This window comes from Hyposmocoma kahamanoa, unplaced genomic scaffold (assembly GCF_003589595.1).
Source record: "Hyposmocoma kahamanoa isolate Upper Pololo Valley unplaced genomic scaffold, ASM358959v1 185, whole genome shotgun sequence".
In the NCBI taxonomy this organism is placed as follows: domain Eukaryota; kingdom Metazoa; phylum Arthropoda; class Insecta; order Lepidoptera; family Cosmopterigidae; genus Hyposmocoma; species Hyposmocoma kahamanoa.
Genome location: NW_020653715.1, coordinates 432,410 through 452,332, shown reverse-complemented (window position 1 = coordinate 452,332; position 19,923 = coordinate 432,410). Strand labels below are relative to the sequence as shown.

Genomic DNA, 19,923 nt, shown 5'->3' with positions numbered 1-19,923 from the left:
CTTGTTAGCAATCAAATAATCAGCAATGTCAACGAGGTATTAGCGTATTTTTTTCAGGAATTTGAGAATCCGTAGGGTTAGCTAGAAATTTGCAGTCGTATTCCGATATACTTTTGCATTTTAAAATGTCACCGCTTGATAATAGAGGGGAATTTTTGGACTTAGTATTTCTGTATAATATTTGGCATTTGTACAGTCGGTGCCCTCATTTAGGTATCCACTATTTGTATAGCACTTAGTACAAATAGTGAATACAAAGTGAGAGCACCGACTGTACATACACTGTCCTGCTCAACTGCTCGTTTAATTTAGTTACAGAATTCCTTCTAGATACTCTAGATTTGCTATCATACCTTTAGTGCCACCGTCTCATGGCAGTTTGTTCTTTGCTGAATTTAAAACGTTCATAATGAGCTTAAAGATATATTTTGACAGTCATTATAGAGATATCGCCAAACAATATTGGTAAGCCTTAATTAATTTTTTTTCCTGTTTAGTCTGATACTGCCAGAAACAGTGGTCTTGACAGGTTCTCTTGTATTTATTTATTGTTTTTGTTTGTATTACTTTTTCACATTTAGCCATTTTATTTATGTTGTTTTTGTAAGCTGTGTTCACACATGCAATTAGACAAGATCTCTATCACATTTAATTTATTGTATGTAATAAACAGTAAGAAATCAATAAATTAAAAAAAATCATAGTTTTATAATCATACAGACATTATCTATCCCTTAATTCTTTCATTGTAATGTATCTTAGCAACTCTGGCACTGGCTGCGATGCCTTGCCAAGTCTCAGCGTTGATGTGCTCGATGAACTGAGGCGGTACGAGGAAGGCGCTGCCGTACCCGGGCAGCTCCAGAGTGAATGCGAACGGAACTCCTACCAGCTGAAAATCAAGACCGATTGTAAATTTTCATTCCTGTGCATGGCAATCGATAGCAAACTGAAGCCTTCTTCGAAACGGAATTGGGGTTATAATTAGTAATCTAATAAAAGTGATAGCAAAATCCAAGTTTAAATAAATTGTTTGGGTTTTGGGTGAAAATCGCTGGTATAAATTGCCAGGAAACTAATTGATTGGGAGAAAGTGATCGGCAACATTTCGATACTTTTAAATTTCTTTTGTAGACATTTAAAGACTGTTCTAAAGCTACATATCATATTTAGTTTACCTGCGCGTAATCATCGCACGCTCCTGAAGCGTATTACAAGATAAGTGCACTATTTCCAACTCTATAGAACCCTGCGCTTGGCAGTTTCATGGAATCCATAGCGGCTCCCATGACAGATCCAACATGAAATAATTGTGCCGCATTTGGTGTCAGTGTTCCATCTCCCCAAGGAAAGAGAACATAGTTCCCATGACTGTGGATATCTAAATGGACTTGGATCCTGTCAACATATTTATGAAGTATGTCTCTGACTATGCGAGTTTCTATTTCAGAGAACGCGTGAGGGCCGGGGAAGGTTAGGCTACAGGGGTTATTAGAAGGTTGATATAAAGCATCAAAGTTGCGGTTTCCGTCGACTCCTACGCAGGTGGTGCTGATTTCGGGACGGTTAGAGCGCGTGCGACGCCACATTCGATCCTGAAAGTGAATGTAATATTTATTTTTATGTCCTTATGGAAGTTCACATAGGGTTTATTGGCCTAGCATTACAAAACAAAATATGCAAGTAAAAAGAAAATAAATATTACAGATACATGAAAGATAAAGCTTTTTGAAACATAAAAGTTGAATCTTACGCATTCAGACAATTTACATTAAAATCCAAAATTAAATTCAAACTACAAATAATTTTTTTCGAATGCAAAAACAGGCAACTCTACACAGTAATACAACCGGTTTTCCTTTGAAATAGATTCTACTCACATCAGAGATAGAATATTCATATCCATCAGGATTTGCCATTGGCAAAATAATCCAATCGGTTCCCTCAAGGAGATCCCTGTCTTCATTTCTGAGGTTCTCAACCAGTCGATGTATGGAGTAAAGAGTAACTGGAGTGGTTACCCATTCACGAGCGTGGAGCATAGCCATCATAAAATATATCGGCTTGGATGAGTCCGTGAAGTTTGTTGTTGATATCTAAAAAAATTATAAGATTCCTTTAATAAGTGTTTTACGACATCGTCATCAAGCCTGAGCCATCAAGCGGGCTTCATCAGCAGAAGCTGTTTCGTAGAAGTTACTTGGAGTGTTTTGAAATCTTTATTTACATCACCTTCAAGTATTTGATGTCCCGACTTTCCCAGCTTTTGCCAGCTGTTACTAATGTAACAATCTCGGGGTACTGTGCTGCTACTCTTTCCAAATATGCGTTCACCTGCAAATGACAAATGTCGACATAATGTAAATATTTGTAAGCAAAATAAAATTCAAAACTCAATAACAAGGTGAAATACTTATTCAACAGTCAAAAAACTAAAACCGATTGTTTCACCTCGGCATGAGTCGGGTAGTCTTCGAAAGGTACAAGTCGTTCACTCCTACTACGACGATAGCTTATAAGATTTTGATCAAATTCCGCAAGATTCCTGCGAATAAAACCGTGTTTGTTACTTGGATAAGTATCGTTTACACAGACAAATATCTGTATCAGTCATACATTTTCACTGCGCTTACTGTACACTGGGAGGTGTTACAAACAAGTTGAGGAATAAAATAGACCTTATGGTACCTATTGGTATACCACCTACTCGCACTACACGCTTTGCTTCCTCCACAACCATTTCTAGACCATTGTTGGCCATGTTGTGTCTATTTAAAACTCAAAACCACACTTTTCTGGTTTGCAGTTTCTTTGTGGCGACGACAATTTCAATTACATTCATAGAATATAATGAAACTTAAAGAGTTAAAAAAATATATTTCAATTACCAAAACACATCAGCAACATCCAAATAATGCTTAATGCCATATCTGTCCAGCTCATTAAGAACTACATCAGCTTGTTTTGGCGAAAGCATGACCAACGACGGTCTATCTCCCGGAACACCATATCGCCACATATCCAAGTTCAGTTTGTGCTGGAGCTCGTATAGCACCCTCTGGTCTTGCACGTCTCGAAGGTGTACGCCATGGACTGTGTACCTGGAAGTGATATACAGACAAACTTATAGAAAATTATTACAGAGGCCATTGACTTACAATTATATGGACGTCGGGTCCGCGCTAAAAAGTGTCCGAACTCATAGGGCGTTAAAATCGTATACAGAGCGTCATTCACGCTTTAGTCTTCGTTTGTTCGACTGACAGCGAAGCAAGCAAAATTAGACAGTACTGCGATGACATTACAATTTAAATTCAACGTTTTAGCTTGTTCATATTCCTTTACATGTCACTACGTTTAAATAGGTTGACTTGGGACATTTTTTTCGTGGTTTTTGTATTAGACTCGTCGTCCATTTATTTGTAAGTCAATGACAGAGGCCATTAAATTTATAAAAGTATTGCTTGATGAGTTTGAGTAACAAGATCGAGGGTAGTATTATAAGTGCTTTGTATCCACGAGACACGCAATCTCCGTTTCAGCTTCCCGCGAAATTTAATTATATTTTTTTATGATACTAAGTGACAGTACGAATAAGTCGTACGGCTCGTGATAAACGTCACGCATATCAATGACAGTTGCAGTGCCCCTCAGAGCTTTAAATCGCAAAGATCTGAGAGGCACTGCCACTGCGCCCGTCACCCCGAAACATAAGTTGACAAGTCCCATGAGCCTGTAACGTCCTTAATGTTAATGTCCTTACTCTTTAAAACCGGAACGCAGTACCTAATGCTCACGTTATTGCTTTGCGGCAGAAATACAGTGCTTTCCTGCTTGCGAATGCGAGGAAATAATAAGAAACTAAACACCATAAAAAACCAAGCACAAAAGCTCTTGGAATTACATATATTTGCCAAGTTTTATTGATATCGGTTACCAGAAAGTGCGCGACATCGGATTCATCCGCTAGTTTGCCACCACCCAGTTTGAGGTGGAATATTTTCATGAAATTTAAATGGAACCACTACTGAGGTACCCTCTTTCCAATAAAAAGAGAATCATCAAAATCAGTTCACAAATAAAAAAGGCCGGAGTTAAAGCGTAACATATATACAAAAAACATACAGTCGAATTGAGAACTTATTTTAAAGTCGGTTAAAAATCACTATAGTCCATTGGTTTAGGTACTTAACTAAATGTAAACAATCTTGATACATCTTTTTATTGAAACACATGCTTTACAAATCAATAGGTATAAAAATAGGCATGCAATTTCATATGACGCTAAGTATTTGTATTTTGTATTTGAAGGTAAGGGAAAATCATTTTATAAATGTATATTTCATTAAATAGACATCTCAAGATTGTTTACGTTTATTTAAGTACCTAAACAGATGGACTATAACTCAGTTCTTTTTTTATTTCCACAAGGCAACTGTAGTGTTTTAAATCTCGCAATTACGGACAGTGATGCTAATAAGCAGTTGACTGCTCGACAGGATTGAAAAATGAAGTATCCTGAGTTCGACTCTTTGTACATTCAACATAGGAACTAGAAACCCTTGGAGTGCTACGAGGACTACATTTTAATTACTTATATTAAGATTAAATAATTGTTGTGTAAATAATCACTTAGTGTGAGACACACTAAGTGATACGTAGTTGTTTAATCTGTCAAAATGTGTTATTGAAAATTGTAACTTACAACACGTCTAGTAAATCAAATCACGCAAACGCACCAATTTTGCGGGATTGGAAATGTGGGATCAACGGGATCCGCGGAGTCCGCGGGATTTGCGGGTTTTAAAAGAAAGTTTTATTTGAAGAAAACTGCCCATTTTTTTCTTTCTCGTAGTCCCGCAGACTATGTTTTATACCTAAGTAATTTATTCTTCTTGACTTCATTAACAAGCGAATAAACAATTTTATTCAGAAACCTATTATTATTTCTAAGCAAAAATACAATATCCAATTTAAAAGTTGAACCTTAAAATAGTAATAACAAACATTATTATTATTTATTAATATTAATGAATACTTTGTCAATTCTTCGGAAAAATTATCAAAAAAATCAATTAATTAAGAAGATTATTATACATTATACACACAACGTTATAAAGTCAATTAGGATTTTTTTTGTAAATCTAATCGTCTTATATTTCACACAATACGTCACAAATCGTGAATTTGTATTCACTAATTGGAACAAAAAATATGATTTATTTGCTGTACCGCAAGTCCCGAGGGTCCGCGGCTTGCGGGATTGAAATTTTTATGCGGGATTGGATTCCCTAGTCACGTAATATAATAATAATAATAAATAAATATTAAACACCACCACATACGTTACTCCGATCCCAGAGTAAGTAAGTAAAGCACTTGTATTATGGAAATCGGAAACAACGACGTTACAACACCCGGACTCAAGACAATATCTGTGGCTCTAGTGAAAGGGGTACAAAAAAAAAGCCAATTTTGCAAGCGGAAAACAGTTAAAACTTAATATATTATATATAGATATTAAGCGTTAAGTGTTTTTCGCGTTTCCTTGTAAAGTTAGCTTTTTTGACTTGTATCCCTTTTCACTAGAACCACAGATATAGAAAAGTTAGTTTTTCTACATTAAGCCAGCCGGGGATCGAACCCGGGACCTCAGAGATGGTATCACTATGAAAACCTGTGTGCAAGCCACGCAAAACCAGTTTAAGCTCATTAACAACTTTCATATTGTATTGTTTAGCATGTGTATGTACAGACATCGGCAAGTCTCCCTTTGCACCTAGCGTTTAAATTCAACCGTGATTTAGTGGCATGGACTGAAGTTACATTAGGACGGCTCTAAATCCAAAAAGCTTACCCTGCGTATTTGTCGTGTTTCCCGCTACTAACTGTGTTCAGTACAACGCTGAATATGATAAATATTACATGAATATCCATTATGTCCGAATGACAATTGCAGTCTGAGTAATTTGATAAACCTCTGAAACTCCGTGGAACGTTATCTTTATAACTGATTGTAAATTATAGGGAAAACAGTTGACAGTATTATAAATAAATTATACAATGAGATTACGATCGGAACAACAGTTGACATATATTATTAAAATCATGAATAAATGTATAATCCGAACCAGCGTCTTCTGGCAAACCGTTTCTTCACTCATTTTTTTGGAAATTTCGGAAAAATTTGTAAGATTCGCTGGTTCGTTCCGTGGCTTAGTTAGCATAGCATCTTGCACGGTTTGCAAGAAGACGCTGGTTCGAATCGAGCCTGGTCTTTGTGTTAATAATTAGAACAAACTAGTGGAGTAATTTCACAAAAATAATCGAACATCGTGGTCAAATGTCGTGACATTCAATAAAAACTTTAAAATTATATGTATAATCGTATACAATCATAAGATTATCCATAGCTAAGCGTTTATAGTTTCCTTCTAAAAGATAAGGATAGATATATATAAGGAGATATACACACACATACATATAGTAATCTATTCACACACGTCCTTGTTATTTTTCATCTGTTATTTTTAAGGATTTCCTTGTTCTGTTTATGTACGCAAAGGTCGACCTCTCCACTCACATTTGTTGTACAAATTTAGGTCATTGTATTTATCCTTTATATAAGACCAAACCATCGGCACATTTCATTTTCCATCCTTCTCACAACACCATCTTTTATACCGCAATACTCTTTTATATGTGATTGTCCTCAAAAATACATGCTCTCATTTCTACAGCATTCACCTTACTTAAGCAAAGTTTCTTCTGCCATACTCAACATTCTGTTCCATATATTAGGGTTGGGATCAGCCACGGAAGAAACAAAACAATGGAAGTGCCTTATGCCTCGATTACATCGGAACCGAAGTCGCTAAAACGCACACAAACAAAATGATAAACACTACGAAATCTTGATAATGATTGGTCATACTTTCTAATTTAAAAAGATGTAACAAATTCTGGATTGCTAATATAATTAAAACTTTACCCTGTCGCTATGTCATTGAAAGTTCAATACTTTAGTCGTAACTTGATTGCAAGTTACGACGTTTTGATTTTATATTAAAATTTTAGACAACAGCTGCCATCTTGCGGCCAGTAGTTGGACTACGACGAACGATTAACATTTGAATGAATAGATAATCAGAAAATTGAAAATTTATTAAATTAAGACTTTCCGATGATTATAAAATACCACTACGGGTAATATTTTTGGTGCAGCTATCATTTTTGCACTCCATAACAGCACAATAAGACATTTTTCTGCGATTTTAGAGAATTTGCGTGAAAAATGATACCATACAAAGCGAAAACGGCGGACTGAGCTCAGATAGGTCTTTCGAGACCTATAAGTTGGCAGGCTCCGCTAACTAGCCACTTCTACTGTATTTATTGTTCTGTGGGATCAGCACACCTCAATTTGAGCCAGGCGGGCGTTTTTCGACACATTTTGGCTACCTATAAAAACGAATTTTCTTGGTTACAATTTCCCGCGGAATCGGCATAGCCCGATCATGTTTTACGACAATTGTCGCATTAAACTCAATGCATGCGTTCGGCTATCGACGCGGCCGAAAATTCGTAATAACCTAACGCCTTCAAGTAAAGGGTCGTGGGTTCCGGGCTTGCAGCTCTTGAGTTTTTTGGAATAAATGTGCAAAATTTAATTTGAAATTTACTATGAGCTTTTCGATGAAGGAAAACACCGTGCAGAAACAAGCACATATCTGCCAACTTCATGATATATGTGAAGTTTTTGACAGGAGGCCTGTGTCCAGCGGCGTCACTATATATAAGGTAATTATTATAATTTATTATTTTTAAAGTTTATGACACCCTTTATACGTACGTATAGATTACACAGATACCTAAATTCTTACACTTGTTGTAATGTGTAGTACGTCTTTTAATCACCTAAATATTTATTTGTAATAATTTTTACCATCTGCTAATAGTATATCAATAAATAATTGTTTATTGACAAACATTTTCACTTTGTTCATTTTCGAATGACTTCGGTTCGGTGATTCAAAATACTTATCGTGAACTAATTTTTATAACACTTAAAACAATACGCAGCATATTGTAGCAAAAGTTACTGATAATGAACCTATAAAAATTCGATAACAATGAAGTCCTATTCGATTGGACGTTTAATTAATATTAGATTTTTCTTTCTTTCCTATTTCTTATTTAGATATTGATGGGAGAGAGTCTTACATTGTTACCGCTGTAATCTTACACACGATTTATGATGTGCTAACAGCACAATTTCGCGGCCTGGGTAGAGAGTGAAAAAGTTTGGTGCGCAACAAATTTGCCAAAAAGCGACAACACCAATAGAATATATGCGGTCACTAGTAACTGAAGCGATATCTCATTCTTACCTAAACAGCTCGAGGCATTCGCAGACAACGTATCTATAGCCCGATACAAACCCACACTAATTGAGAAAGAGAAGGAACTCACTATTAACATACGTGTCTAGTTTAGTTCTTAGGTTTGGAACTTGAAATGTAACTATTTTGATCTAAATTCCGCATATTTGTTGCTCTAAGTCCTGGGACCTATTCGATGGCCCGAAACGTTGCTTTCCTTGAAAAAACAATAAAAACGACTTAGTTCTAGAGAAAATTTGTATTTTCATTTCCTCATAAGTTGATATGAAAATGTATGATTTAGTGAGGCTGATACAAATAACGAAGTTACTCTATAACAATATTCGAAAGAGAAGAATTTAGTTTAATTTAGTTCGTGGTGTAGCGAGAATTTCACATAATAATTATAATTTAGGCAGAATATCATTTGACCATGTATATCATGACCAAGTAGGAGTCCGACAACTTACAAATATGTTTAGGAAATGAAACTATTTTTCCGGATTTAAATCGCGTATATTTGTTTTTTCAAACAAACCGACATTTCGGGCCCTTTACAGGTTCCATGGTCACCCGTGTCAACCGTGACAAATTCTTTCGGACTTACGTTCTCATATAGAACAGTACCGCTTTTTGCATTTGTGCTTGACGCGGCATGCTACATCGCATTACATACATACAGAAAGTCAACCATCTCAAGTCGTTAGAGTGGCTTAGGATTATTTCAGTGGAGGCCACACCCCACATGCCGGAGATCTCGTGATCGAGGTACTTTCGACATTTAATTACAGCCGTGTACTGTTGGTAGTAGAAACAAGATTTACCGACGTCTTTATTTGTGTTGTTTACGAATAACGTTATCAAGCTGTTTTCTGTAAACTGTACCATATAAATAAAAATAAATGGACAGGAATCACCACCCGAAATCAACGAATGAGTAATCAAAGGTAAATTAAAACATTCGTTAAATGAACGAATATCGTTCTTTTTGTTTCGACTCAATTAGTTGGAATGTTGTTAAAATACAGCACGGCTGCGCATGTAATTTTGGACCTGAATTTAATGAAGTCGTGCACAAGCATCCACATGTAAAGGTGATGCGACACTGACGCTATTTATAGTCATAGCAAAATATTGTCGGAATTGGGTCATAAGTCTTTGTTGAAGTTCTAATTTTTGTATCTATTTTACTAACAATCATAAACTTTGGCACATTTGAATTTTCAGAAGTAACAGATACCTTTTTAGCTTCACTGCATTTTACCATTGTTTATTCTTTCATACATGCTCGTACCATCAAGCCTGATTCCAGCTGGTGGTAGGCTGGGATTATAGACCGCCACCCGCTATGCTAATGACGTAATGTTGGTTTTGCTACTTCTACTCCCATCAGTCTTTCCAGACACGAACTTTATTCGTGGTAATATTTATCAATTTGTTTGGATCGACATCACGTATATTAGTTTCTTTTTTAAACAAACCAGCGTATCAGGCTCTTTAGAAATAATTTCATTTACGTGCAGCAATCGTGAAAACCTAGGAACTGATAAGCCCTCAACATATTTAAGATATTACGTTCACCGAAATCGATCTTGCCCTACATATCCTTCCAAATCGCTACCTAAATTTGTGTCATTTTTACTAACGTCCATTCTTTCCTCATTACCAAACCCTTTTTTTAGCTTCTTGCCACGCTTGCTATTTGAATACAAGGTTAGTAGTATTTAGCAGCCAAACCATAGGTGGCAGCAGTACTCCACGCACGACCGTACTTTGCTTAGTACAGCTGTAACAACTGTCCCGGTGTGAAGTAACGCCTGCGTATAGGTGGTAAGTCAATGGTATAAGGATGCAGTACGACTATCTGATAATCCGAGGGAGGAATAGTGGGGACACACAACGTAGAACTTTTTTTTTTATCCTATGGATACATTGCCTTTCACACCTCTACGCTTTTATATTACATTGTTCTCCATTTTCCTTTGATTTTCATTATTCCTTCCATTCACAAACCTGATTTAAAAATTACATTAGTCTCTGAGCACTTAGTGGTCGTAAACTTAAACTAGTCCACGTCCAAGACAGGGGCGCCGCGAGGGACTTGAGCATTGTTCCGTGTTGTCCATTATAACTATACGTCAGATTATTTTGTTAATGCGTGGCGGCGAATAGGCTCTAAAACAGGACAAAATGCACACTTTAAAAACAATTTATTTTCTCCTTCTCTAATCAACATCAATTAGTAATCGATCAATATATTTTTAAGGCGATAAATTTGCTAATAAAATTTTATTATGGAACAAGTGAATTATGAAGTCACGGATAATGTTATTGCAATGCATTGTAATTTATTTTTCAAGATTTTCTAGGAAATTAGTTGTAAGTGACATTTGTCACTTAATGTTAATTACTATAGGCAGAAAACGACGATTGTAGTACTTCCGTGCCGTCTATTTCATTGTGAATTAGGCACAATCACGGAAGAAAGAAAAAACAATGGAAGTGCCTAAGCCTTGGTCGTAGTTTCAAATTTGAAAAGAAATAACAAATGCTGGACTGTTAATATAATTTAAACTTTATCCTGTTGACATATCGTTGAAAGTTCAACACCATTAATACCTATTATTGCAAGTTACGACGTTTTGATATTATATTGAAATTTCAATCAATGTGCTGCCATTTAGCGGTTAATTGCTGAATGACGACGAATTGAAGTTATTAATTTAGTTCTCCAAAGAAGCGACCATACTGTAGGGGCTTTACTTTCGTTTCTTGTAACAAAAAAAAATATTTCGATAAATTGAAAATTTGTTAAGACTTTCCAATGATATGAAATACCGCCACGGGCAATATTTTTGGCGCGGCTATCTTTTTTGTACTCCAAAGCAGCACAATAAGGCATTTATTATCTAGGATTTTAGAGAATTTTCACGAAAGAACGACACAATCATACCATATAAAGCGAAAATAGAGGACTGAGCTCAGATAGGTCTTTCGAGGCTGTCTAACCACTAACTAACCGCTATACTATACTAACCACTGCTACTACTGTATTTATTGCTCTGTTGGCACAATTAACGTGAAAGTACTAAAATACGTAATAACGCTATACATAAAAATAATAATAAAATAAAGTTTATTTGACAGAATGACAGCAACAATTTTATGAATACTTCGGTCCGGTAAAATCTGAGGGGCATTGCTAATTTGCTACTGGGCCCGTCCACCTGAGACAAAAGTTGACACGTCCCATGTGCCTCTTCGAATCTCATCCTCGGCCTCGAATTTCATCATAAGAAATAGCAGCTGTCGAATAGTTTGTTCAATGAGGAGTCAAGATCATGGGGAATCCGACGTTATATCATGAAAAAAGAGGCGTGAAATTAAAAAGACAAGCATTTTTAATATTTTTTTATATCTTCATTAGGTTTCACTCTGCCTTCAACTAGCAAAAATTTTAATTAACAATGATAAATACTTAAAAGCGTGTTAAAAGCTTACCATCAAGCGCACAACTTGTTCGTCCTGTCATATGTAATAAAAGAAAAGTATCAGAGTTCTCAAAGGAGTCCATAATAAAGTAATGAGTTAATCTTGTCACGTACACTACGTGGGGTTGAATTTTCCGCGTTGCTGCGTCATACATTATGCTTCTCATTTGATATCTGGCGGGAGCAGTGTTAAATGGTCGATTTTTTTAAGTTACAGTCAGTGTTCCTGACACACAACCAGTCCATAAATATGATATTATTTCGTTCACAGAAATAAATCTAGATAGAACGGAGATGTTGCACTTCATTAACAGGATCAAGCATGTCATCATTTTGACAAACTCCGCCACTTTGTTGAAATCTATCGGTATCGATATTTGTTACTTATACAGATTATAAGAAAATAAACTAGTTTGTTCACAATATGTTATTTCTCTACCATTACGGTTCATTACTAGTAAAAACTTACAATAACAATAATATTTTTTCTGTTATTTCAAAATAATAAGTCTTCAAGATTTAGTCGATAAATCCATAATTATCTTTGCTACATCACTATTTTATATGTGTCATGCCGCGACGTTAGGCACGAGAGTAGATATCCAACTTACTTTGTTATAGACTGCTCGCTACGTAGAGGGTTTGAGCGCAGAATGCTTTTTGTCTAGCACGCAAAGAAAATTTGAGTTTAGCTATATTGTGGTTGTAATGAAAGTTTTATAATTATTTTACGTTTTTTCCTATTTACTTTATTAATACAGCGTTTATTAGACGTAAGCGTGAAAGGAGGTGCCTTCTTTGGACCGACTGACACTCGACAGCTGAAACAGCACAATATGGCAAGCGCAAGCAAGCAAGAATCGACGCGTACTGAGGGAGTGTTGAGTGGGAATCTTGATGATATGTTAAGATTGTGGCACGCATACCACGCCCACATCACCTTTCGATCTAGATTTATTTCTGTGATTTCGTAACATTACGATGTCAGTGATCCCATCTACCTACGTTAGAGTGTTGTAGCTCACAATAAAATAATATCGAACATAAATGTAGCTAATAATTCACCCACTACCACTAGATGGCGTTGTATTGTAAATAGTAGTATAAGTGACGAACAGGTGGCACTATTTACAATTGATTAATATTGATCGTGTGGTAATAATCATAATTGTAAAATAGCAACACCAGTTTAATTTAGAGGAAGGATCGATTTGGTTGTCTATATAAGATTGATTCTGCATTTAGTGTAACTCTATTTTGTCTATTTTGACTATTTAATTTGACTATTTTGTCTATTGTGAAAAGTAATTTAAATACAACCATTAAAACCATCCTGTAACAGTATGATACAATTTTTATACATGTAGGTATACTACTGACTGATCAAACAAAATAGTCACGACCTGCAAGCTCATGACGTAAATTGCTCAAACTAGCTACGAGAACAAGTCAAAGGAGGAAGGAAATGCGACACACGCTGAAAAATTACGTAGTGTAACAGGAGCCTATCTGTAACAATGTTGGCTTTATTTTGTCCAGTTTTCTCGTTTGAATCACCTTATTTACATTTTGATATTAAGATTTTTACGTTCAGTAATCTGTTTAAGTAAAATGGATATTGCGGAACGTTTAGCGTCAAAATTATGATTGAAATTGTCTGAAAACAATTGAAACAAGCTCTTTTAAATGATTGTGATTTTGAATAGGGCCATACGCACCGATCATTTTGACGCTAAACGTACCATAAATACAATATCAAAAAGGGATCCGGTTCCGGAATGTAACAAATTTGTTATTTTCAGTTCAAAGCTTTTTATACGAAATTTGTTTTCGCTCTAAGCGTGACTCGTCAATATGAATGTGATTCAATAAAACGGCTCTTGCCAGTATAAGACAAAAATAAAAAGGACTGTTATACATATAGCAGTGAAAGTGAGCGTTGTTTACAAGACAAACAAAATGGCCAAGAAGTAGTTTTTGTGTCTTCACTTTCAAAGACAATAATGTTAATCAGTATTACTTGGTAAGAGATTGAAACAATTCTTTTGATCTGCGTCTCATGTAGAGTCACTTCCTTTTAACCGATTACGGTGAAGTCAAAATGAGAGTAATGATCAATATCACCGTCAACCCATTATATGTACATATCACTGCTGTACATGGGTCCCCGTTTAAGCCACAGTTTGCTACGCTGGTCTAATGCTGGTTGGAAATACCTTTCAAAGGGCTTTAAGTTTCTTTCGGCGTGGAGGATTTACCACGACGTTTCTTTTCATTTATTTAGTTAAACGACAGTGGCCGAACGGTTACCGTGCTGGGCTGCCAAGTAGAGAGTCCCGGGTTAGATTCCCGCGCCGGGAGAAATATTTATATGGTCTACATTTATTTTTCTCGTGAGTTTGGGTATAATTTGTGGTTATCTGTGTGTGTGTGTGTCTCTAGTACAAAAGAAAGAAAAAGGAAATAAAGAAATAAATGACGACCTCGGTGACCTAATGATTCGCGCTGTGGGCTTTGAAGAATAGGTCCCAATTTCGATTCCAGGACCAATTTGTAAAATTGAATTTTTCTAAACTGACACTGATCTTGGTGTTCTGGATAGCGCTCCGGAATGAATTCCATTGCTCTGGCAATCATAGTACAGGGAATTCCCAAGTTTGAGACCAGGTGTGGTTATCTGGCACATTATTTTATCTTTAGCGAGTAGATAATTTAGAAATTAAAGTCACAGCTCACAGGTACATGGATTCGAACTATTGAGATTCCAATTAAGATGCAACCGTTGTTGGCACACTGTTCTATCGTCGCTCAGAGTTATCATATTGGAAACGTATTTCATTTAAAACAGTAGCAAAACCGAAGCCAATGCCCATCTTAATTAGTTTCATAATAGAAGTGACAAATTGTTACAACGCTAATGAATAATAAATTAGGGTTCATCTCTCGATTCTGCAGATTTGGTCATAATGGCGCGTTTACACTAGGTCGACAGGTCGTCTTCGCTTGCTCACCGAAGGCAGCAACTCGTTTAACGACTTGTAGTTCACAGCTGAAATCGACTGATTCGACTAAGTGTAATTACTGTCGGTCCACTCGGTCGCCTCCGGCAAGTGATTGGCGATCGACAAAACAAGTTAATTTTATTTGTTAGGCACGCTCACAGTTACTACGATATTTCATGTATTATTTATAATAATAATAATAACGCCTAACTGTGTCGCGGGTGCCATGGACACACACATAGACAACCATTAATAACACCCAAACTTACGGGAGAAATAAATATAGGCCATACAAATACTTCTACAGACCCGGGAATCGAACCTGGGACCTGGAACCATCCGGCATGGTAACCGTTCGGCCACAGTGGCTGTTAATTTTATACATTATTGAAGTTTTAGTCTGATTGCACAACACGATTCAAACACCAACTGAACATTCGTCTCGCCTACCACGAGGCAAACGACTTGTTCGTCCTGTCACCTGGGATCATAAACAAAAATTAATAATAATGAACAATGCTGTGTGCCTGAACCAAAAAAGCGAGGTTCTTCAACGAGGCGGTGAAAAAGCGTTATGTGAAATCTCGGTAATCTAGCCTAAATCTAAATCTAGTAAGATTCCCATCTTAAAGTTTAAATTAACAAGCAGTTTCACCGTTTCGGCGGCCGGGTCCCACCACGATATGCGTGTTGGCAGCCAAGGAAAACCTACCTACGTCGTCCGTATGTTGAACTTTTCGACCGATTTGTTGTGCCTTTGTGCGAAAACTTGTATTAATAATGACTTATTATAGAATATTGAATTTAACCCCTGAAGTAGGGAATTTAACAGAATTAAAACCACTGGCTACTTAATAAAGAATTGAAATTATATTTTTAACTGAGATTCACGAGAACAATGATTTACAAACTTGTCGTTACCGCTTATCAATCTTATCATATTCGAATGTCGCTCGCACAGCTATCACGCCACTCCAATAATTTTAACTAAGCGCCAACACACGCTATTGGTCGACGATAGCTATTGGCCTAACGCCTTCCAATAGCGTATAGTCAGTACAACTAATTTAATATTGTGATACAATCGTTCGAGCTTATTAATTGTGTATATATACCTTAACTATTGTTTATTCTATTTTATTTAATACAATATCATTTATTAGCTTTAGACAAATAATTTATACATTGATATAATGATTTAGATAGATTTCACCACTACTACCGCCATCTATGCTTTAATGGCGGTAACAGACTCAAGTGATTTCGGCGAAGGCGGATGTCGACTCTGTGGCTACAAACTGGACGACAGCGATTCGGAAGGTGGCTTGCATGACTTGATCAAAATGTCTAAGTATGCATATGCTGTACACGAGTGTCGCGCTCTAATCGAGCGGTGAATGCGCGTTCGAATAGTCACAGTGTCGTCTTGTCGCTTACCCACACCTATTTTTTGAGCACTCATTTAGAGATATCGATGACAGAGGAGGAAATAATTTCAGCAGTTTTAGAAAGACCGCCAATATGGAACAGCAAACGTATCGACTCAGCTCGTTGTCGTCCATTTTGTGGCCTGCCTAAACAGCGAGTTGACTGTACCTCTCTCGTCTCGTTCGGCAAGGCGAAGTAGTCTGCCGAAAGTGACAGTCGCTCTGTCTAAACACGCCATGATTGATTCTGAGTCACTTTACTTTTACTCTCTCCCATAATACCCTCCGTAAGATGCGCCCAGTCAGACTTAGTTGTTTCCTCGATAGTCAATTAACAAAGTGCTATAACACGATGAAATAAGTTTCTCTTTTGCCAACTCACGGTCTACATCGCCAATTGAAAGAGGTTGTACCGTTGGGTCGAAAATGAGTTATGCCTTGATATAGTTTCTGCATAATATTGTGAGGGTCATCACGTGCAATCCAGTTCATCAAAATTATATCATCAAAACATACTTTTATTTCAAGATTTTTTGTGTTTCTTGGACCATTTTTGTACAATAAATTAAACGCCAAATATTCCATTTATAATTTCTGTTGCTTTAAGGTAAAGAAAATTCTCCAAGAAGCTCTTCAAAATAATATGTCCTATGAGGATACAGAAAATTTATTTATTATCGTAAAATAAATGTTGTCTTGTTTAAGTGTACATTTTTTTTTATTGGCAATTTATTGTTTAATTGTTTAATTTTATTTCATGAGATTCTCCTAAAAAGTATTTACAATATTAATAGTATCCACGTTTATAATTAGTAGTACTTTTTAACCTGAAATACAGGAATTTCCTAGTTCAGGTACATGTGTTATTTTTACATTAAATCGCATAAGTAGTCTTTAGTTTTCTCTGTACATTATGTTACTGAATAAATAATTTTATTATTATTTATTTTATTATTATTATAGTTCACAATTATGACAACATTTGTTAGTGATTGACAAATTTTACTACCATTTGTAAGTCATGTTCTACCCAAGTGTTGTTAAGCCCCGTTTACCTTGGAACCGTCGATATACTCTGTTGCCTTTCGTATTATTACCAGTTAGTTTCACCTAATAAGTTGTTATGTCCTCATCTCGTATAAAGGGGGTAAATGGGACGTTTATTCGGCTTTAACATCCGGCTTTAGTCAGCCTACAAGCCGCCATCTTCGCTAGTAAGTGAATCAGCGCCATATCCGTTGCTTTACAGCCAATAACCAGGTTACTGGTTGTAATAGAATTCGGAAACCAAGCTTTTAAAGGAAACGGAACGACAACATGGAGCACGGTTTTATAAGTGAGGGAATGTTTGGCAGATTTGAATATTATTTTCTTTTTTTTATAGAATTTGTATGCATTACAATGTTTTTCAGTTCGGAGTCTATTGCAGTTGCCGTGGAAACCGATTAGCACAATATGTAGGTCGGGAAAATAAATGAGTTATACTTAATACCATAGCAAAGGGGTGTACAACTACTTTCATTTATTTTTAGCATTACACAGTAGGTAATATATACTATTTCGTATCAAAATTGTCTTGAAACCACAACGCCTAGAAAGCCACGACGCCTTAAGGTACGGCTCTCGATTAAATAATTCTTTTGATCTTTATTCTGCATTAATCATGACGGCTTTTCAGTTATTCACGATTTGATTAGTTCAGATATCACTTGTAATATTGTAAAAGAAATTGATAACAGAATCACAGTCTTATAAGTGTACAAAATTAATTACTACACTACCTTCACGTATATTGACAAGAAACGTGGTAAAGTTTCAACTGTAAATTTAGTTAGCTGGCCTTTGCGTTCTGTCAGCTTAGTTTTGTCGGTAGAGAGCGACACGCCATTCTTGCACTCATTACGGTTTCCCCGGCAAGGCTTATTATTCGAAGTCATTCGTGATGTTATACTCGTGTTAGAAGTATATCGTATCAGCGCTCCTTGCGACACTTGTACAGGTTGCAAAAGGAAATAATGCAGAATCGAATTGAGTGGCGCGCGCTTTTAAAGGAAATAACGGTCGCATGAAAATGTACATAGCCACGCCGCCGCCGCCGCCGCCTCTCCGAGAAGTCTATTGAATTGCGTTTTCAGTAAGTTTACTTTTTCTATATAATGAAATGATGTCTATTTTAAAATACTTTACGAAGCCGCCGGTACAAGTTCTCTGCATATAATATTGCAAACGTCACCACAATTTCTATTGTCTGCCACGCAGCAGCATGGCTATCTGCGTTCTGGATTGACTATCTCATTTCCTATTATTTAGTAAAATACAACGGCCAGGGGCTATGTTGGTTAAATAAAATTATAAATATTAGACAACATCATATACACTGCTCCGATCTCAAAGTAACTATGGCACTTGTGGAAATCGGATACAATGACGGTACCATAAACGCCCAGAACTGAGACAATATGGAAAAGTTTTGTACATTGACCCGGCCGGGGACCCGGGATCTCAAAGATAGCGACACCACAAAAATCGTTGTGCCAGCCATTCAACCACGGAGGCCGTTGATTGATAACAACTGGTTGTATATGTTTTTTACACAAAAGATTTTGATAATTATGAGTATTTTAGAGAACACCATCTCAGCATATCTGCCTTCTTGAGTTTGAGGACGGGTGGAAATTGGTCCTTAGTGCTTACGCCCACCAATCTCCTATTACGCCTTCGTGAATGTCATATTTGACATTGCAAATAGCGCGAAATTTAAGTAATGAAGGTGAAAACCGCACACTGGTTAATATGAATAAATATGAATAAAGGGCCAAAATGCTTTCCTAAATAATACGTCTTATGATATTCACATATATAGAGTTCAAAGCAGTTCAAATGTTTGTAAAGCTTCAGGAATTACATGTCTATGTTTCAAATCGATATTTTTCTTCAATTTAATTGCGTTGCGACAGCCGGTTAGGGCGAGAACCCCTCATTCCGTTTGTTTTCTTCTGTCTTCTTGTACGTTCCCATCATGTTCCCAGAACCATCTAATTTCTTTTTTGTATATGAAGCCGTATATCATTGATCTGCACAGATAAAGCTTCGTAGAATTATTTTATCTTGCGGCTTTGCCTGTTACGTAAGAGCTTTTGAAGTTACTATGGTGTGTTTATGTTGTGTGCTGTGATTTTCGGATGAACGCGTAAAGGTTGTTGTCGCTTAATCGGCTCTAGGCAGGCAGATTTTATTAAGAATGTTTACGTTTGATTAAAATAAGTGAAAGGAAACCAACGAGATATTATTCTGTAAATATAAAAAGAATTGATTTTTTTCAAGTTCGTAAGCATTTGATGGAAGAAGGTGAATTATGTATAGTAACAGCTGTCTAGCATCCGCGACCACATGCGCGGTGGTAGTTAGTTCAAATTCATATTGATGAATATGTGTGTGATGGGAAATTACAAAAAGAAGAAAAATGTATAATGGCAATCTCCATTTGGCATATCTAATTTTAACAGTACTTACGATCGAACATTTTTCTATATAAATCTATCGCACTTGATAACTATCATAGTATTATCTCAAAATTGCATTATATTAATAATTTATCTCCAAAATTTCGCTATATTGATGT

General features: G+C 36.3%; 1 protein-coding gene across 1 annotated transcript; it reads right to left on the bottom strand.

Annotated features, from left to right (window-relative positions):
* Positions 1 to 646: 646 nt before the first annotated feature.
* LOC113226263 (carboxypeptidase B-like) lies at positions 647 to 5,956 on the bottom strand. The gene is made up of 7 exons (XM_026458827.1): positions 5,858 to 5,956; positions 2,889 to 3,101; positions 2,452 to 2,545; positions 2,233 to 2,334; positions 1,881 to 2,096; positions 1,179 to 1,595; positions 647 to 892 (listed from the first exon to the last, which is right to left on the bottom strand). The coding sequence occupies exons 1-6, from the start codon at positions 5,935 to 5,937 to the stop codon at positions 1,212 to 1,214; spliced, it is 1,089 nt and encodes a 362-aa protein (XP_026314612.1). The 5' UTR covers positions 5,938 to 5,956; the 3' UTR covers positions 647 to 892; positions 1,179 to 1,211.
* Positions 5,957 to 19,923: the final 13,967 nt, after the last annotated feature.

Bases quoted from the DNA above. Each gene is read 5' to 3' on its own strand.
- LOC113226263 (XM_026458827.1), bottom strand. From the start codon at position 5,937: ATGGATATTCATGTAATATTTATCATATTCAGCGTTGTACTGAACACA. The intron at 2,546-2,888 runs GTAATTGAAATA...TTTTATTCGCAG, and splicing joins GATGTTGCTGATGTGTTTTG to GAATCTTGCGGAATTTGATC. The intron at 2,097-2,232 runs GTGATGTAAATA...TAATTTTTTTAG, and splicing joins GGGACATCAAATACTTGAAG to ATATCAACAACAAACTTCAC.